This window comes from Phyllostomus discolor, chromosome 5 (assembly GCF_004126475.2).
Source record: "Phyllostomus discolor isolate MPI-MPIP mPhyDis1 chromosome 5, mPhyDis1.pri.v3, whole genome shotgun sequence".
Lineage (NCBI taxonomy): Eukaryota > Metazoa > Chordata > Mammalia > Chiroptera > Phyllostomidae > Phyllostomus > Phyllostomus discolor.
In genome coordinates, this window is record NC_040907.2 from 48,098,721 (window position 1) to 48,120,502 (window position 21,782).

General features: G+C 34.8%; 1 protein-coding gene across 3 annotated transcripts in view; it reads left to right on the forward strand.

Annotated features, from left to right (window-relative positions):
- The window catches only part of LEPR (leptin receptor), a 92,097-nt gene extending 70,741 nt beyond the window's left edge, over positions 1 to 21,356 (forward strand). For 2 of the 3 annotated variants that reach the window (XM_028513514.2, XM_036026230.1), the window contains exons 11-19: positions 66 to 214; positions 1,064 to 1,223; positions 1,340 to 1,422; positions 4,667 to 4,883; positions 6,423 to 6,605; positions 8,001 to 8,096; positions 9,670 to 9,775; positions 10,666 to 10,741; positions 16,242 to 18,366. In XM_028513514.2, coding sequence (XP_028369315.1) covers positions 66 to 214; positions 1,064 to 1,223; positions 1,340 to 1,422; positions 4,667 to 4,883; positions 6,423 to 6,605; positions 8,001 to 8,096; positions 9,670 to 9,775; positions 10,666 to 10,741; positions 16,242 to 16,259 — 1,088 coding nt within the window. In that variant the 3' untranslated portion in view covers positions 16,260 to 18,366. Of the gene's footprint in view, positions 1 to 65; positions 215 to 1,063; positions 1,224 to 1,339; positions 1,423 to 4,666; positions 4,884 to 6,422; positions 6,606 to 8,000; positions 8,097 to 9,669; positions 9,776 to 10,665; positions 10,742 to 16,241; positions 18,367 to 19,120 lie in introns of those variants that run through there. The other variant, XM_028513513.2, reaches the window with a different exon arrangement.
- Positions 21,357 to 21,782: the final 426 nt, after the last annotated feature.

Here is a 21,782-nt window from a genome sequence, read left to right on the forward strand (position 1 = left end):
ATAACATCATAGTAATGTTTTTTAAGCATTATTACTGTAACACATACTGTTTTTAAAATTTCTAGTGAAACCACTGCCTCCATCCAATGTGAAAGCAGAAATTACTGTAAAAACTGGATTATTGAAAATATCTTGGAAAAAGCCAATTTTTCCAGAGAACAATCTTCAATTTCAGATTCGTTATGGTTTAAATGGAAAAGAAATACAATGGAAGGTACCTTTTATCTAGAAATGTCTTTAGCTTGCTTTATTAAATGTTATTTCTTATAATTTTAAAGAATTGTATTGCATAAAATTATTTTGCTGGCATAAGATGTATTTATTTAGTATATCCTCTGTATTCTGTAGCTATTTTTATTAGAGTGGTATAAGTTTAACCCTTTAAAGAAGTAAAGTTTCCTGCAAACTATTTTCCTGAAGTGAGTTTTTCTAGAACATTTGTTCCATAAAATGTTCCTTAAGAAAAACTTGCATGGCTAAGTAAGTTTAGGAAACCCTGCATCACTGTATGTTCTTACTGCAGTCATAGTTTATTCAAGGTTGGAAGAGGCCCTGCGTGACAGAAACATGTGTGACTTTATTTCATGCTATGTTTCTCAAATTCATTTCACCAAGAAACCCTTATTTCCTCTAACAGCTAATAATATTCTTTAGTACACATGTGTTCAGTGGAACACATTTTGGAAGAAGCTGCTTTTATCAAACAACCAGAATTATACTCATAGCTGTGACTGTTTACCTGTTTCTTGAGGAGACTGAATATCAGAGATTCTGTACAAGGCAGGCCCGACTAAGTACTAGGTTAAAATTCATAAAAGCAAGTGAACCACTCCAAATCTGGTTACTAGAAGGAAACAAGATAACCAAGATGATCCTTATATCAAAGGAGCTCATGATCCTAGGCTAGTGTGAGCATTTGTAAAGCCAGAAGACGTGAAGTCAGTTCCCTCTTAATTTTGGGGGAGTGTTAAGGTTTAAAATAAAATGCACTGCAGGGTCCTTTAGCTACCTACATGTTAGGTAAATAACAATGATCAATCTGATGCTTTGACTTATGTTGCAGATGCATGAGGTGTATGATGCGAAATCAAAATCTGCCAGTCTCCCAGTGCCAGACCTGTGCGCAGTCTATGCTGCTCAGGTGCGCTGTAAGAGGATGGACGGACTCGGATATTGGAGTGACTGGAGCACTCCAGCCTACACAGTTGTCACGGACATCAAAGGTCTGTAGAGATTTTGATAGTGTCTTAAAAATGCATTAAGTGCGTGTTTCAAATATGACTGAAAAATACTTCTTTCAAGAACACATGTACAACTTGGGCTCCTTGTTGTTTTGCAGTTCCTATCAGAGGACCTGAATTTTGGAGAATAATTAATGAAGACATCACTAAAAAAGAGAGAAATATCACTTTACTTTGGAAAGTATTGCAGCTTTTTTATGCTATTCTTCATAGTTGAATTTCTGCTTTTTTATTTTATTCTTCATTGTTCAACTTCTGCTTTTCTGTGTTATTCTTCATTGTTCATAATCCTGACCTTTTTATGCTCTGCAATCCCATATTTTATTTCCATTTTGAGAGGCAATCACAGAGCGCTAAGGTCCCTGGTAGAGGATGCACCAGTGCCGAGTTAGGAGACTCTAATTCTATTCTCAGCTTAACTTACTATGGTTGTATCAGTACTATTTTGGTAAAGTCACCTAGACTCTTCAGCCTCATCCATATAAAAGTAGGATTGCATTAGATGATATCTATTGTTACTTCAAGTTCAAAAATTCTATTTATATTTAATCCTAAACAAAGTAAATGTGGCCTTCCCCACCTACTTCAAAGACATCTAAAACAAGAGATATTCTTTTTGCATGGTGACGTATAAGCAATGGATATTTCCATAAACAGTGGATATTCAGCTTAACAATTTTCAAAGCATTCTCTCTCCTAACTTTATTTATCCCAAGTGAATGGATTTTTTTTATCGGAACTTTGGGGAGACAAACATGTGGTCCTCAGCAAACATTATCTGTTATTAGGGAATTACAAATTAAAAGAACAATAAGATATCACTATACACTTCTTAGAATGGTTACAATGAAAAAAACTGACAATAAATTGCTGGCAAGGATGCAAAGCAACAGGAAATTTTATTCTTTGCTGGTGGGACTGTAAAATGGTACAGTTACTTTGGAAGATAGTTTGGTAGTTTCTTACAAAGTGAAACATAGTCATACCAAATGATCCATCATTGCACTATTCAGTATTTACCCAACTGATTTGAAAACTTGTGTTCACATAAAAGTTTGCATGTACATGTTCACAGTAGTTTTATTCATAATCCCCCAAATCTGGAAACAACCAAGACATTCTATAGACAAGTGAATAAGTAAACTATGGTACTTCCATACAATGGAATGTTATTCAGTGACAAAGAAAAATTGCTATGAAGCTGCAAAAAGACACGGACGGATCTTAAATGCATGTAGCTTAGTGGCAGAAACCCATCGGAAAGGGCTACGTAATGATTCGAAAAACATGATATTCTGGAGAAGGCTTCACTGTAGAGATGATAGAAGAATCAGTAGGTTCTAGGGGTTTGGCTGATGAGAAGTTTGAAGAGGTGAAGCACAAGGGATTTTTTATGATGGTGAAATTATTCTGTACATGCCATGGTGGGTACATAACATGGTGAATACATATGTGTTTGTCAAAACCCGTAGAGCTTTATAGCACAAAGAGCAAACCTTAACATATGCAAATTAAACATAAATCACTTCGGGGGTTGGAGGATTCCCATATGGAACCCAGGCTGGGACAAATGAATCTAACTGTGTGACAAGTCTATGAAAAACTGCACTGAAGGAGGTGGGAGAAAAAGGTGCAGGCCTAATGATATTTGTAAATGAGTGGAGTCTTAAAGGTAAAGCTAAAAGAAATGGTACTATGCACTGGGTTCTAGTTGATAAAGTTAATTATCATGGGGCATTGGTTAACAGTTCTTATACCACTGTACATGTAAACTGGAACTGAACAATTAAGGAAATGGATGTGGATGGTGGGACCCAGGTGTCTCTTTGTTGGACTAGTTATAGAGAAGCTAGGGGCAGAAAACCAGAATGATTCAATGTGGCAAGGCATTAGAGTTGGAGACATCAGTATGAATTCCTGTTTAGATTAATATGGCTACAGATGGATTCATTTAGAAATATTTGTAGATGTGTGCAATACAGGAGTTAGTGTACACACATGTATTCCTTGATTTATAAGCTGAGAGGGCCTTGAAGTAATAGCACTCTGGTAGCAAGGAGCATACCCCGATTTGTTTTTAATATTAATCTCCAATAAAAGGAACCAAGGTTCCTTGAAAAATGTTTGATTTGGGACTGGGACAGGAAATACACAAGATGAGCTTAGAGGAACTTTGTTGTACCAAAAGTAAGGACTCGTATCTCATTTTTAATTGATGGTTACAAAAGTAAATATGTGCATATGAAAACTGACAGAGAATTTTTCTTTATTTTTATTGTTGACACTATTGTAGACGTCCCCATTTTCACCCCTGTGCCCCCTCCTCCCAGCTCCCGCCCACCCTTCCCTCTGGCTGTCACCACACTGTTGTCTGTGTCCATGGATTACACATATTTGATGCATATTTGTTCTTTGGCTCATCCTTTCACCTTCTTTTATCCAGTCCTCTCCCCAACCCCCGACAGCCTGACATAGATTTTTAAAAACAAAGTGCAAAATTTGCGTGACTTTTCAGACACTTCATTCTTGTAGTGGTTGCAAAAATCTCCTTCCCCGTTTACCCAGATTATTTCAAGCCCTGCAGGGATAGATGTATATGTGCTTGTGTATTTTTTTCCTTCTGATATTTCTGACTTATAGGAATCTCAATAACAAAGGGAAAAAAAAGAAATTGAGCAGCACTAGTCTAGTCTGTTGTACAGAGTCAAGCTTTCTATGGGTTTGCAAAGGATTGGCAGCGCTTACTCTTACCTGACACAGGAGAAGGTGATGGGTGAAATGGTGTGTTCTGTAGAATGGTGGAATAGAATTGGACTGAATATGTATTTGACACTGGAATTGTCAGTGACCTGATATGATTTTTTTTAAACTGTAGGACCAAAATTCTGGGGTGTCATGCACAGCCTCTGTTACTTGAAGTGGCAGCAAATCAGGGGAAGGGAAAATGAGTGACAAATTTTATTGGGATTATTATATGTGATGATTAACATTTTTCAACTTTCCTGTTTTTTAATAGAACCAGAGGGTTATTTATTTTTTCCCTTTTTAGATGAGGAAATTCTCAACTTTCTGTCAACCTTTCCTTTCTTTAGAATTAGAGTGAAACTTTTTGGTAGAAAAGCTTCCTGTTTATTTCCATAGTTCATTATCTTCCAATGATTTATTCTCTGAGTCTTAAGAAAAAACTCAGGATGGGGAAAATAACTTTCCTCTGCTCCATACCCACATGACACCTTCACTGAGCCTGTGGTCAGAGGCAGACCCCTCCCTGCCTTACCTCCCTGAACTTCAGCCTGAAAATAGGCAGTGCTGCCTCTGGTCTGACCCCTGCCTCCCAATGGGAACTTAGAATCAGAGCTCCATGAGCTCAGTTGGTATAAAAGGCACTGTACTCATTAGCTAATCCATTTTCATGTTTATTCTAGCCTCTGTTGAAACATGACTCATTGTGCAGCGTGAGAAGATATGTGGTAAAACACAACACTTCCCTCAAAGGAACATGGTCAGAAGATGTGGGAAATCATACCAATTTCACTTTCCAATGGACAGAGCAAACACATACCATTACAGTTCTGGCTTTCAATTCAATTGGTGCCTCTTTTGCAAATTTTAATTTAACATTCTCACAGCCTATCAGCAAAGGTAAGAAAAAAGTACAGGGTAGTAAATCTATGCCCTTTTATATATTTAATCTTTGCAAACTCCTCCCATTCTAAATGGTCTTCCAAGGAGCCTGTGATTCTCTGAACCCGAAAGTCTCTCTTTTACCTTTATTTCTTCTTTGTCTGAAAAATAACAAACTGGATTGTACTCTGATTACCTAATATGGTCCTGGGGTTTTCTTGTGGTAGCACATGGTTAAAGTGATATTATAGTAAGTGAGAATATTCTAATAAATCTGATACTTTTAGACCAATGGGGGTCATAGGTAAATCAGTCTCAATTTCTCTCCCCATATATATAAATATATATATATGCACACACACATACATATATATAAATATATAAAAATAAGTACATGTACATGTTTAATTGGTTTAATGTATAGGTAATAGTATGACCTATTATATAGATGCAAGTAATTGCTAAGACTTAAAAATTAACCTGAATTCATTTAATATGAGTGATGAACCCTCTTCAGTTAATTTTGATGTATTTGTTTAATCAGAGAATTGAGAACCACTTTCAATAGGAGTTTCTAATCTGGATTATTTATTCAAAATATACATTTTTAATAGAAAACTCAAATTTCTGTACCTTTACCAATCTCCTCCATGAAACCTACTAAAGGTATTTTCAATCACTATGTTTTAGAAACATGTATTGAATGCTGTACTGTGCTACGTGGTGGGAATTCCAATGTGAGAAAAGCTATAATGGTCTCAGCATTTGTAGAGTCTAGTAGGTAGAACGGACATTAATCAAATAATCATGCATGTGAATGCTTATTTACAAACTGAGGAAGGTGTTCCCAGGAAAGGAATATAACTGTATAAAGGGAAAGAAAATAAAAACCTGATCTGGTGTTGAGGGTGAGAGCTTTCTTGAGAAAGTGTTGTTATAGGAATCGAACTTTCCCAGAGAAGGAGGAAGAGCACTGGCTCCTGAGACAGGAGCAGCCTGAACAGAAGTCCTTATGGCACAGGAGGGGACATGAAGGAGGACCAGGGTGCCCCAGGGCAGAAAATCCTCAAAGGTCTAGAGGCAGGCTGAGGTGTGGGCCCTAGGGTCTTGCAGATCTGGCAGGAATTTTATCCTCATATGTGGAAATCCACTGGAGGCTTTGAAGTGGAACTCTCTGTAGAGGGTGTTAAAATGATCAGGTGTGTGCTCTGAAAGCATGCTCGGTCAGAGGGAGAGAAGAGTTTTCAGGGAGTACGTAAGGATAACTAATAGGCTGGTGCAGCATTCCAGTGGAGAACAACCTTGACTTTCTCCAAAGGGCCCTTTTTTAGGCTTTAGGTAGCATCTTGTTTCTCCTGCATAGCATAGACTCCCATGTCTCTCTGTTTCTGTGACTCTTGTAATACAAAAATAATTGCCATGTATTATATTTACTTGTGTAAATGTCTGCCATCTCTACCTCCTCCCCTTTTCTAGTAGGTTATGTATTCTTCAAAAGTATTAGGAGATTTTCATTAATTTTTATTTAAAAAATAAATTTCTTTCTTTTCCCCTCAGTAAATATCGTGCAGTCACTCAATGCTTATCCTTTAAACAGTAGTTGTGTGATTCTTTCCTGGATGCTATCACTTAGTGATTACAATCTGATGTATTTTATTCTTGAGTGGAAAATTCTTAATGAAGACAGTGAAATTAAATGGCATAGGATCCCTTCATCTGTTAAGAGGTATTATATCCATGGTAAGTTTACTGTACTTTAGTAAGTTTCTCTTACAGATTAGTCTGATACTACATGTTACTAATTCACTTAACAGAGCCAGTTAATTAAATGAAACTTAAAAAATATGCTGGTAATGTACCACCTTATCATAAACATTTAATTCTATCTCATTTGATCCTTTGTCATGTAAGTATTTTACATAGTTGTCATAATACTCTATCATCTACCACTTTTCTTCTGATTTGTTCCTTTGATATATCACAAACATGTTTTCCCTTTAATCATTATTTTCAATGACCATATAACATTTTATCCCAAAATCTGCTTAAAGTGGTTTATTTATTTGAGAACTATTTTTGTTGCTTTCAGCTTTACCTTTATCTTTAAACTAATTTGTAATGGGTTTTGATATCTACTGCCCACTTGTCCTACCAGATCATGTACTGACTTATCATTCACTGTCCGTGAGTGAGAGTGCTGTGCTGAAGGTCTGAGAACCTGGGACCTGGTCACAGAGACCAGCACAAACTCCCAAAAGTAGACGTGTTGCCCCAGGAGGTGATTAAAAAGTTTAAGTGCACAACACAGCATCTCTAAGTCTGAGTTAGGTATAAGTATAGGGAAGCCAAGGATTGCCATGATCTTATTATGTGATATCATCCCACAGACTCATACTTTTATTTTATTTCCAAGGCCTAGAATTAGCACTAGGGTAAAAAGAGACAAGTTGTTGACAGAGAATCAAATTCATTTAATTAGCACTGCTGTCTGGGTGGTTACTCTCTGTGCTCTTCTTTAAACCATGGGGAATTTAGGCTTCAAAGAGGTTTATCTCTTGTAAAGTAATGCTTTTGCATATTAATAACACTTGATAGATTCATTTTTGAGCTTTGCTGTGGAGATGGTCACCCTCCATGACGCTAGAATCCTGGGTACGGCAAGGAGATTCCTCTTTCCCACCCCCATCTTTCTTGTATAGGATTTCATGAGACTTGAGTCTTCCTGCTGCCCTGGGTGGGGAAACTAAGTAAGGGAAATTCCTATGTAAAGGGAATATTGCTTACTTTGGAGATACAGGAGAGGAGGTAGAGTATATTGCCCTGGACAGGGAAACAAAAAACTCATACTGCGAACTTGAACAGAGGAGCTGTCACTGGAACACGCCTTTGAAAAATCACTATCTCCTATCTCTATGTAAAATTTTCAAAGTACTATTTGTAGAATTATTGGCATTACTAGAATTTGTAGTGCTTAGTTTGTTTTTGAAACTCCCTTAATTATCGCTTTCAATCCATAAATAACAACTAATTTCTGTGTCTGGAAATACAGGAGGATCACTTAAAATTGTTTTATATAGATTTCACTCATTTATATTAATTCAGTCAGAATGACTCTTTGATTTGTTTTTTCCTCAGATCATTTCATCCCCATTGATAAGTATCAATTCAGTCTTTACCCAGTATTTATGGAAGGAGTGGGGAAACCGAAGATAATTAATAGTTTTACCCAAGGTAAAACTTTGACTTTTAGTTTCTTTGTATATGGGTGGGTGGTTTCCTACTTAGCAGTAACATTGCCATCTGGTTATTCCCTTTCGGATGGACTGGTACAAGAGCCAGAGTCTCGTCTGTCACAGGTGCATGCAGTCAGGGCATGTGGCTCCATGGTGATAGTAAGAAGGAGAGTAACCGGGCATAGTTTTGAATTCTTGCATTGGTAAATAACATTCTCAGTCTCAAATAGGGTAAAAAATTGATGTAAACAAAATAAAGGGAAATACACAGCTATATAATAAAGCATATCTTCATGAAGACTCATTAGAAATACATTAATTTTTTGCACATATTTATATAATGTATGTAACTGCACCTTTCCCTCCAAATACATCTGGGGACATAGACGGGGTGTGGCAGAAGTAATGCCTATTTGACATTAGTGTGTCATGGGTGTAATGATTTATAGTTTTAATTTGAACATTTCACCTAAAATGTCATATGGTGTGCTTGAGTATGTTGTTATGTTACAGAGTTACATGCTTATGATTTTGTAACAAGAGATTTTGTAATAAAAAATTTTGTAATAAAAAGGGGTATTATTTGTGCTGGATCCTGTATTTGTGAGTCCATAAATTTTAATCAGTCTTCTAAAGGAAATATTTTTCCTCTGAAGGTAAAACTGGAGAGATTATCATAGACCGGGCCTTTCATATCTTCTGACTCATCTTACCATATTTGGCATACCCACAATATTTCAAATTGTCCTCAAATCCAAGCATACCAATAATGAAGTTTTAAGAGAGAGTTTACCTGGTTTTAGGATTAAAATAATTGTAAAAATTAGTTTATGTATTATTTAACAAATATAGATAGAGCACTCTTCTAAGCACTGAACAGTGAGCATCATTCTCTGCCCCTATGGAGCCTCACCTCCAGTACTCTAATGGGAGTGACAAGCAATAAACAAATCATGAATGGTATAAGGTCAGATAGAAGTATGAATTATGTGCCATGGAGCAAACTGAGATGAAGGGGTAGACTTAAAATGTGGTGTCATAGTTAGAATGGCCAAAATTGGTCTTTTCTTTGTGCAAATCATATTTGAGTAGAGCCCTGCAAGTACAAAGGGGGAGAGCATTTCAGCAAAGAGATACCAAATATAAAGGAATGCTTTGTGCAGATGAATGAGCATGCTTGGTAATTCAAGAAACAGCAAGGGGGTCAATGTGTCTGGAGTGAACAAGCTAGAGATTGGCAGGTGTTGTAGGTTGGCCTCTTTAGAAGCGGATGCCCAGTAATTATAACAACTAAATGGCACACAGACTCATATTACCTAAAAGGAATCAGATGGAGAGAGCTGACAAACCATTTTGAGAAAGTATTTTACTAAATTACAATAAGCATAATTCCAGACATAGTAATAATTATTTTATTAATGTGATCATAACTATATTTTTATCTTTTTAATTTTATATTTTAGAGGTAATACCGAGTTATGATGAAATCAGGGAATGTGTTATAATTTTTAATACAAGAAGATATTTTTTCCTCAAGTTTCTGAATTATGTGAATTGCATTTCTCTTTCAGGTGATATTGAAAAACTCCGGAATTATACAAGTATATATGTAATTGTGCCAATAATTATTTCGTCTTTAACCTTGTTGCTTGGAACATTGCTAATATTACATCAAAGGTACTATAGTTGGTGTTAAGAACCTTCAGCATATTTAAACCTTGATTTAAAATACAAATCAGAAACATTACATTCTAAATACCTTTTTTGTATAATTAAGATGGCATAAAAAGAAAAAGCCTGTTTTCAGCAGCTAAATTCTGTTTTGCCAGCACAACATAAACCTCATGGAAGAAATTAATTTTCTGTGTAAATACACTCAGGAAATAAGCCTATAATAGGAAATCCTGGGATGTATGTTTTTGGAGATGGCAGAAGTGGCTTTTGGGTTGTGAATGTGGGTTGAGGGCTTTTAGTGGTGAAAATTTACCTGGAGCAGTCAGTTCTCAAATAATCAGTAAACATTCTGCTTTTTAAAAATAAGCACTGATGGCTCTAGTCAGTCTGGTTTGGCAAATGGCCTTGAATTTCTTGTGGCTCTGGGTACTGCATTACTCTGTGCTGAGAGGTCTGGGCCAATGAGTTTATTTCACAGAAGGCATCTCTACAGAAACCTTTGTCTTCTGGCAAAAACAAAATGAGAGAGAGTGAATTTTAGAATCAGAATTTATCTTTCAGTTAACTGAGCTAATGGGACCACATCACTGTTTTCTGAAACTCACTTGATGACCATTTTTAATATTTTATTTTCTCTGAGAAAAGCCTATGTAAATTGCCTGGTACATGGTTTCCAATATGTGTTGGCTATTTTTTATTAATATACTGATTATTAACTTTGGTCTAGACAGCTCATTGGTAGAAATCTTCATGTGATAGCATGTGAAAATGAATCTAACCCTACTGAGGCATAGCTCTGGGGGATTAATTCCTAGTTTATACATTCATTAACTGTTAACGTTTTCAATATGAATGTTTTTCTTTAATTCTACTGCTTTCTTTGTCCTTCATAGAATGAAAAAACTGTTTTGGGAAGATGTTCCAAACCCCAAGAATTGTTCCTGGGCACAAGGACTTAATTTTCAAAAGGTTCCTTTTTCAGTTTTCTTAACCCAAAATATATGAGTGCATTTTAGATGTCATATGCCTTCTAGAGCTCTAAACATTTTTATGGTTTGAAAGTTCTTATTTTATTCATTTTATTTATTTTTTTAAAAAATTTTATTGTATTTTTTCCATTGCCATTTATCTCCCTTATACCCCCTCCCCACCACAATCACCACACTGTTGTCCATGTCCATGAGCCCTTTTTCCTTTGTGCTCGATCCCTCTATCTCCTAACCTTCCCCAACCCCATAGCTGTCAGCCCGATCTCTGTCTATGAGTCTCTCTGTTTTGCTTGTTAGTTCAGTTTGTTTTTTAGATTCCACACATGAGTGAAATCATATGGTATCTGTCTTTCTCTGGATGGTGTATTTCACTTAGCATAATATTCTCTGGGTCCATCCATGCTGTTGCAAAGGGTAAAATTTTATTTTTTATAAATGATAGTATTCCATTGTGTAAATGTCCCATAGTTGTTTTATTCATTCATCTACTGATGGACACTTGGGCTGCTTCCATATCTTGGTGATTGTAAATAATGCTACAGTGAACATAAGGGTGCTTACATTCTTTTGATTAGTGTTTTGGGTTTCTTTAGATATATTTCCAGAAGTGGGATAGCTGGGTCAAAAGGCAGATCCATTTTTAATTTTTTGAGGTCTCTTCATACTGCTTTCCATAGTGGCTGCACCACTCTGTATTCCCACCAACAGTGCAGAAGGGTTCCCCTTTCTCTACATCCTTGCCAGCACTCATTTGTTGATTTATTGATGGCAGCCATTCTGACAGCTGTGAGGTGATTTCTTCAATGAAAATGATTATATATTGATGGTTTTAATTTGCATTTCTCTGATGATTAGTGATGCTGAGCATCTTTTCATATGTCTATTGGCCATCTGTATGTTCTCTTTGGAGAAGTGTCTATTCAGGTCCTCTGCTCGTGTTTTAATTGGACTGTTTGTTTTTCTGGTGTTGAGTTTTGTAAGTTCTTTACAAATTTTGAAGCAAATGTCTCTTATCAAATTTATCAGCAAATATGTTCTCCCATCCTGTGCATTGTCTTTTTATTTTGTTGATGATTTCCTTTGCTGTCTAAAAACTTTTAAATCTGATGTAGTGCCATTTGTTTATGTTTTCTTTTGTTTCCCTTGCCTTAGGAGTTACATCAGGAAAAAAATATTGCTGCAAGCAATGTCTGAGATTTTATTGCCTATGTGTTCTTTTAGGGTTTCTATGTAATATTTAGTCTTGGATACATTTTGAATTTATTCTTGTGTGTGATACAAGAAAGCGGTCTAGTTTTCTTTTTCTGCATTTATCTGTCCAATTTTCCCAACACCATTTATTTAATAAACTCTCTTTAGCCCATTGTATATGCACACTTCCTCTGTTGTATAGTAATTGACTATAAAGTTGTTGGTTTATTTCTGGGCTCTCTATTCTGTTCCATTATTTATGTGTCTGTTTTTATGCCAGTACTATACTAATTTGATTACTGTGGCCTTGTTGTATAGTTTGCTATTAGGCAACATGATTCCTCCAGCTTTGTTCTTCTTTGTCAGGATCACTGTTGCTATATGGGGCCTTTTGTAGTTCCATACAAATTTTTGAAATATTTATTCTAGTTCTGTGAAATGTCATTGGAATCTTGATAGGAATTTTGTTGAATCTATAGATTGCTTTGTGTAATACGAACATTTTAATGATGTTAATTCTTCCAATCTATGAATGCAATATACACTTCCATTTATTTGTATCTTCCTCCATTTCTTTCTTTAGTGTTCTATAGTTTTCTGAGTACAGGTCTTTTACCTCCTTGGTTAAATTTATTCCTAGGTATTTTAATTTTTTTGTTGCTATGGTAAATGGGATTTTTAAAAAAAATTTATCTCACTGATAGTTCATTGTTGATGTACAAAAATGCTATTGATTTTCAAATATTGTCTTTGTATCCTGCTACTTTGCAAATTCAATAATTAGGTTGAGTAGTTTTTTGCTAGAGCCTATAGGGTTTTCTGTGTACACTATTATCATGTTTTCTGTAAATAATGACAGTTTACTTTCTCCTTTCCAATTTGGATGCCTTTAATTATTCTTCTTGTCTAATTGATGTGGCTGGGACTTCCAATACTACATTGAATAAGAGAGGTAAAAGAGGACACCCTTGTCTTGTTCTTGATCTTAAGGGAAATGCTTTTATTTTTTGCACATTGAGTATGATGTTGGCTGTAGGTCTCTCATATATGGCTTTTATTATGTTGAGGAATTCTCCTTCTATTCCCACTTTGCTGAGTGTTTTTATCATAAATGGGTGCTGGGTTTTATCAAGTGCTTTTCAGCATCTATTGATATGATCATGTGATTTTTGTCTCTTGTTTATGTGATGTGTTATGTTTATTGATTTGTGAATATTTGTACCATCCTTGTATCCCTGAAATAAAGCCCACTTGATCGTGGTATATGATCTTTTTAATGTATTGCTGCATGCAGTTTGCCAGTATTTTGTTGAGCATTTTAGCATCTATGTTCATCAGAGATATTGGTCTGTAATTTTCTTCTTTGTTGTATCATTACCTGGTTTTGGAATTAGGTTAATACCAGCCTCTTAAAAAGAATTTGGAAGTCTTCCTTCTTCTTTAATTTTTTGGAATAGTTTGAGAAAGATAGGCATCAGTTCTTCGAATATTTGGCAAAATTTATCTGTGAAGCCATCTGGTCCAGGGCTTTTATGTGTTGGGAGTTTTTTTGATTACTGCTCCAAGTTCGCTGATTGTTATAGGTCTACTCAGGTTTTCTGCTTCTTCTTGATTCAGTTTTAGAAGATTGTATGTTTCTAGAAATGTATCCATTTTGCCCAGGTTGTCCAATTTCTTGGCATATAGTTGTTCATATTAATTTCTTACAATCCTTTGTATTTCTCTGGTATCAGTTGTTACTTCTCCTTTTTCATTTGTGATTTTATTTTTTTGATTCCTCTTTTTTTTTCTTGATGAGTCTGGTTAAAGATTTGTCAGTTTTGATGATCTTTTCAAAGAACCAGCTCCTGGATTCATTGATTGTGTTGAATTTAGTCTTACATTATTTAATTCTGCTCTGATCTTGACTATTTCCTTCCTTCTACTTGTTCTGAACTTTGTTTTTGTTCCTCTAATTCTTTTAGATGCAGGGTTAGGTTTCCATTAATTACTGTTTAAAACAAAATCCCCAAGTTGAGGGTTCAGGGTAGTTCTAATATGAAGGTTCTTCCATGTGCAGCAGAGGAGGAGAAAAGCCCCATTCCATATGCAGAGTTTACCTTCTGCCTCAGCTCTCATCTCCTCTTGTGTTTTTACCCATCCTTTCTTCACCCACCTTCTTCACTGCTTTCAACCTGGCAAACTGGCTTTCTCTTCGGCTATAGCCCACATTTGGGTCTGTAGCTTCCTTTGCTCATCGTCTTTGGTCTACACTCATTCAGAAGTTTTCCATTTTTAAAAGAATAATTCAAAATCTCATTCCCTCTTAGCATTTTCAGACTATCTACTTTGTTGTGGTTATTTGATTTTTTTCATGTATTTTTTATTCTAACAGAATCTTTACAGAGATGAGAGAAAAACACATATGCCCAATCTTCCTTCTTGAATGAGATTATTTCTCTACACCATTTTTTCTTAATATTTTAAAAATCAGGATCTTAAAACACAAAATACAATATACAGATGATATATTATGAAATTGCACACCCGAAACCTATATAATTTTATTAACAAATGTCACCTGAATAAATTCAATAAATAATTTTAAAATGAAGTAAAAATAAGAATATTAGACAAAGATTGACTTGTATTATAGGAAAACATATTGTAGTGACTCAACCTTGCTTTTCTTCTAATTCAAACTTCACAGTGTTTCAAAGACTTTAACCACTTTTTATCCTTTGCTTTAGCATTTTTGCCTAATCTATGATTTTCTTTCTCTAATTCCAAATCATCTGTATTTTTAAATCTAACCCCGCTCATTTTTTGTCTACATTTATGTCAACTTTCCTAAGAGTATACTCTACTTAACAACCTTTTGGAGTGTTAAAGCTAAACAAAATGGACTTTTCCTTTTTGATTTGAAGACTGTTTTAGATTCCTCAGCCTGTTCTAGGCCTCCAAAGAAGAAGCTCATCAACCTGTAGAAGAGCCATCCTCACAGCGCTGAGGCAGAGCATCCTGACACTGCTAGCATGGCTTTGCAGAAGTGGGGGAAAGCTGGTGCAATTTAGAAGTTCTATTGAGAAGTGCAAATTACTTAGAAGTGTATATTCCAGTTTCCTAAAATATGACTTCAGTTTTGTTTATTTTCTTATTCTTTTTACTGTTTATGCATGTGCCCTTAGGTTATAAGGAACCAGAAGAGAATATGAATTAATTAGCTCATATCTATCACAGCAAATATAAAAAGCAAAACAAAAAATATGTTCTTCAGACTATTTGTGTTTGGGATATCTCTCCATCTTCCATTGTGCTATAAAAAGATTGTTGGACTGGAAAGAAAGTTAATTTAGGGTCCTCACTCAGCTCTAATTAGCTGCATAACTTTAAGCCTCAATTATTTTGCCTAGGAAGGGGAAGACATGGACCAGATAATTTTTCTCTCTCTTTTTCTTTGGGGGAGAAGAATAGTTGTATATAGTTCTATATGTGGTTGAATAGTTATATATAGCTGCTATATATTAAGTTGAATAGCTGTATATATAGTTGAATAACTATATATAGAATCAAATAGTTGTAGATAGCTGCCATATTTCAGTGGAGTAGTAGTATATATCTGTATATATGGTTGAATAGTTGTACAGAGCTATATATGTTATTGTATATTTCATGTAGTTACATATAGTCGAATAGCTGTACATGGCTGCTGTATAGTTAGTTGGATAGATGTACATAGCTGCATATACAGTTGAATAGTTGTACATACCTGTATATATAATTGAATAGTTGCATATAGCTATATAGTAGTTGAATAGTTGTATCAGGTGATTTCTTAGAACTTTTTTCTAGCTTAAAAAATAATGATAATGATTCTGTGATTCTGTTTTTCACTATTTCAGCCCTTCTTTGTCTTAATTTTTCATTTTCGTTTTTACTGCTTTATTCTTTTACTTTTTTTGTTCCAAACTATCTAATATTGCTATTGTTCCCCACACTCTTCTTATTTCTCCAGCTCTTTGTTTTTCTCTCTCTTATTTATTATGTTATTCCTCTACAGTTTTCCTGTTGCTGGGGAAAGGAAACTGACTTCAGAGTGTTATATTAAGGCACACATTAAGAAAGTGGGAGAAGCCACCTTAGTTCAAAATTTTACCCTTTTCTAAAAAGATGTAGTACTGTAAGAAAACATAGTAAATTATAGCCCAGAACCCATGCCTGACAGAAAATGTTTTGAAATCTTTTATCTTTTGTTTTCTGAGTAATTTTTTATTTTTCTTTTCTTATTTTGTTTTATTTTATCTAAACAGAGTACGGACATTCTTTGAAGTCTAATCATGATCACTGCAGATGAACCAAATGTACCAACTTCCCAACATTCTATAGAGTATTAGAAGACTCTTATGCTCTGAAGAAGGGGAGAACTAAAATATGATGGATTATGTTGATTTAGAATTAAAATATGATGGATTATGTTATTTAAAACTAAAAAGAGTTGGGTAAATTTGGGACCAAGATAAAGGTCTGAGTCCAATTCGCTTTGGATGTATAATTACTTTTTAGGTCATCTAAAGTTTAAAAACCAGTATTCATGATATCTGGCTTTTGATTTATCTTTTGGTCATAAAACATTGAATTAATAAGTGTTGTTCTTACTATATATCCATTAGATATCATTGCGTATGGGGTAAACAATGCTGTAAGTAGGCGAAAACAGCAGCTTCTGACACATAGCTTTGCAAACACGCTGACTCTAATTACAGAATGCAGTAAAGGTATTCAGTTTATACTTTTATGGCCCAAATTTTTTCATTTATATTCTTTTCTAGACACTTTAATGTGGTCAGTCTGGAACTTTCCATTTTCTGTAGCCTCGAAAATGGCTAAAGTGCTAACTTCTATTGCATTTCAAAGAAATCCAGAATTTACAGTTTGTGCTGGTCACAGGCCAATGAAAGTTACGGTTTGTATCAAGGTGACCCAACATATCTAGGTCCGATTGGCCAGAAAACACATCAGCTTCCAATTCAGCCTCCTTGTGAAATTTTTGCCTGAATTTAACTTATTTACACTTAACCTCTCAAAGCTTCTGTCAGGCAGGGGGTGTGCAGTGATGAAAAAAAGGAGACTTTTTGGAGCTTTTACAAATATTTCATGGTGAGGACAGGACTGTTCTCCCTGAAAAAGACCACCTGCTATTTTTATGAACTTAGCATACTGTGTTATTTTGCCCACATTCAAAATAAACCAAAGTTTTTGTTTGATGAACCAAAAAATAATTCAAATTTAGGCTATACATGGGTCACTTGCACTTAGATTTTATTCATAGTTTTATTTGAGTGTAAAAAAAATAACATAAAATATCAGGAGAACCGTATCCTTTTTCCCCTTCATTGACTTTAAATAGATTTATTTCCTATACCTGTACACATATTTAGTATGTTCCCAGACTGTTCTAAACTCAAAAAACTAGATAAATATAGTAATTTAAGTTATTTTTAATGAGTATACTTTTAATAAAGGCTTATGACCCACTCATAAAATATAGCTCAATAATATATGGGAATGTGATTTCTAATTAATTATTAGTATAATCTTCCATCTGAAATGAATACATTTGATACCATGTAAATTATTTGGTGTCAATAATTAGTTACCAGTTGTGAAGTTTTAGAGGGCATGAAATACACCAAACATGTCATTTGAGTTTGACTGCATGCTATGGGCCATCTGTATTTCTTGTTTACACACTGACAGTATGTAATTCCTTTATTTGATTATCATAATTTCTAGGTTAGTTTAAATTTTAAGAAATTCAGTACATATATAGTAGTAACCTTAAGAAAAAAACAAACAAAAGCAAGCAAATATTTGAAGGAAATCATAAATCTAATTATAAATTTCTGTCAGAAAATAGGTGCAGAAACAGTTTATCTTCTGTTGATATAATAACAGAGAAGATTATGCTAACATGGTATTTGTCCTGCAGTGTTTTAATGTCTATATAAATCTATTCCACTATTATTATATTTAGTGTTTGGTATATTTATTCTTTTATGGTTATAATCACCAATACATTTAAGAGTTTAAACTGTACTAAATCAATTACATTTTATACAGCATAGATTTGCCATTTTGAATTCAGGCAATAAATCTGAATTCACTTTATTAATTTCAAAATTGTAGTATTTAAACCCTCAATTATGTGTATGATATATAAATTGAACACATTTTCTGTAGGACTTCACTTAGTTGTGTTAATTTTTCAATGTGATGTGTCCACAGTATTCTTTACTTTGCATTTCTGTTTCTCAATATGCTCACATTGTATGTATGAGTTGCGCTTTTTGCACACATATTCTTGATATGTAGATGCTTGGGAGGATTTTTTCTTGTGCTATAACCACCATTCTGATAAAAAATGATATGCATTTGCTTTTGTGTCTTTGTCTTCATTTCACATGTCCCATAGTATGTATATTTATATGAAGTTATTTTAAGGAATAGTAATTTAAAAGTCTGTGATCATCTTTTTCACCTTCTTTGTTTTCAACACATAAGTATTCTTAGTTCTTATTTTCTGATAGTCTTCAAAAAATTCTCAGTATGATGTAAGGCAGATAAGTTCTTAGTAGTCACAAATATTTCACCTTCACATCATATCTTATGTCATGTGCGATAAGTTTTTTGCTCATTTGATTTTATTTCAATTTACTTTCAGTTGAGGTTTAAATTTTTAATTGTTGGAAATCAAATTTGCTATTGAATATAAGGAATTCTTCAGAAGACAGCACTTTCTAATTACAAAAATCGATTTTTATTGAGAGGTAAGCACTTTTGGACACTATATAAGTTACTCCTCACCACAGTGTCATGAAGTAAGCATCGAACATGTTTGTACAGATAAGAAAACTGAAATGAAAGGCAGAGAGATTAATGTCCTTGTCCATGGCCACAGAAATAGGACCCAGACCTAAATCAGTCTCATTCTACTTTTAAACATTATCTACTGCTTTTCCTTTGTGATTTTTGATATGTCTGTGTCAGTCCCAAACTAGTTAATTTTGGGTTGACTTATGTCCTTTAGCATTGACCTTTCACACTTCCATTTCTGCAAACATGTCAGTGAAGCAAAATGCAAAAAAAAAAAGTAATACAATTGAACATTAAAATATGTCTTTTCTTTTAGCCAGAAACATTTGAGCATCTTTTTATCAAGCATACAGAATCAGTGACATTTGGTCCTCTTCTTTTGGAGTCCGAAACCATTTCAGAAGATATCAGTGTTGATACATCATGGAAAAATAAAGACCAGAAGGCACCAACACCTATGGTTTCTCTACTTTTGACAACTCCGGGTCCTGAAAAGGGTTCTGTTTGTGTGAATGACCAGTGCAATAGTGCTAGCTTGTGTGAGGCAGAGTGCTCCACAATAAGCTGTGAGGATGAAAGCAGGAGACAACCCTCTGTTAAATATGCCACCCTGCTCTGCAACTCTAAATCAAGTGCAATTGATGACGAGCAAGGGCTTATAAATAGTTCAGGCAGCAAATGTTTCTCTAGCAAGAATTCTCTATCAAAGGATTCTTTCTCATGGGATATAGAAACACAGGCATTTTTACTGTTATCAGATCAGCATCCCAATATAATTTCACCGGACCTTACATTCTCAGAAGGATTGGATAAACTTTTGAACCCTGAGGGAAATTTCTCTGAAGAAAATAATGATGAAAAATCTGTCTATTATTTAGGGGTCACCTCAATTAAAAAAGAGAGTACTGTGTTTTTGACTGATGAGTCAAGGGTGTTGTGTCCATTCCCAGCCCACTGTTTATTCACTGACATCAGAATCCTCCGGGACAGTTGCTCACACCTTGTAGAAAATAATTTCAACTTAGGAACTTCTGACCAGAAGACTTTTGTATCTTACATGCCTCAATTTCAGACTTGTTCTGCTCAGACTCAGAAGATAATGGAAAACAAGATGTGCGACCTAACTGTCTAATTTCAACCAAGAAACATCTCAGATTATGTCACAATGAATCATATAAAGTGTAATATATTCCACTAGAGTTGTGGATAGAGGAGAGAAAAGAAAATTGTCAGTCAAATTTGAAAGTGATTGTTCCAAGATTAATGGTATCTGTTTGTCCTCACTCAGTCATACATAGACAAAAAAACCTTGAGAAGCTTTCATGAGCCTAGCAGTGGAGACTGACTTTTCTAATGACTCTTTTAACAAGCTACAGTGGGAAGGTCTCCAATGTCTCGTCTGTAGCTAAAAATAAGCCCAGCAAATATCTTTTGCTAACTTTAGACCTGAGTAGAAAGAGTTTCTGAACTACACCTACATCTGTGAGAAAACTTCAGACTAACACTTGTGAGATATAACTGCTACTTCAAGGACATGGTGGTTCTACCTGGAGTTGCCTTTGTTTCACACTAATTTATGAGCGTGCCTACATGCTCATGCACACACACTCCCTTAATAGGCATCATTGTGCTTTTTTAAAGTATGCAATGTGTTTGTAATTTGTGCTACTAGACTTTGTGATTTAACAATTTTTCAGTTTAACAAATTTGCCTTGAGCACTTACTCTGTGTTAAACACGCCACTAAGTGTTGCATTTAAATAGAGGATTTACCCTGGTCTGGCAAGTAAGCCAATATTTATGTATGAAATCTAAAATATGTACCATAGAATTAAACCACTTATAATAATGGCAATATCCACAAACCAGTACCTTGAGGACAACACAAGCACTTTTGAAAACCTGTGTTCTAAGTCCTCGCCATAGAGATGTTGAAGTGTTCATTTACTGATAGTTAGATTGCCCAGTGTTGCCGTATATCACCCGAGACTCACTGTCTTCCCCCATTCTCACCTACATGTACACTTGTTTCTCACTTAACTGAACATTCTCTCTATATGTAAACCAACCACTGTGCTAATACTTTCCATACTTTAACTCAATTGATTATTAAAATAATTGTATGTGACATGTACTACTATTATGCTTCTTTTAAAGATTAGGAGAGTAACTAATTTGCCCAAGGTCACAGGGTTAGTGGAAGGTGGAACCAGAATTCAGATCTAAACTCACATCTTTTCAATGCTAGTGATTATATTTTTAACCTCACCTTGCATTGCCTTCCATTAAAACAACACCTACAGAAACTGGTGTGTAATCAAATGGAATTTATTAAGTACAAATATGATGCAAGATGAAAATTCAGTAAGAATTACCCAGGTATTGTCTTTGCCTTTAAAGATTTTAAAGTTTATTTATTTCAGCTTTTGGTATGGCAAGGAAATTGAAAGACGGCATATTGGGCAACAAATTAAATTAAAAGACTGGCACAGAGATATTCAATGGCAATAAGCAAGAATTTGAAGATTATCAAAAGAAATGCCATAGTCCTCAGAAATATGCCAATGGGTTGTTAGACATCACAAGTTCCATACTTAAACTGAGAGAGGTCTGTTGATTTAACGGTTACCCCAGATAAAGTCCTACATGCTGTCTCTAGTCCACATATAGCCATATGAAATGAGCAGTTCCACACAATGACAAAGATCTTAGATCCCTATTGCGAGATATTATTTCACACTTCATGATCATTTGCCACTTAGGAAGCAGTAAAGCTGTTTCATGTCATAAGTGTTGTTGAGGTATCTCAGGAAATCACATACTCAACTGATGACCTTTTACAGGAGAAAGATGGAGAGCCCATACAGACTCTGTACAGTTAGTGTGGTATGAACGCCTCAGTTCTATACAAACGTAAGTTGAGAGAAAATATTTTTTTTTCACTGATTTTAAGTAGTTTACAGGTTCAAAAGCAGAAAT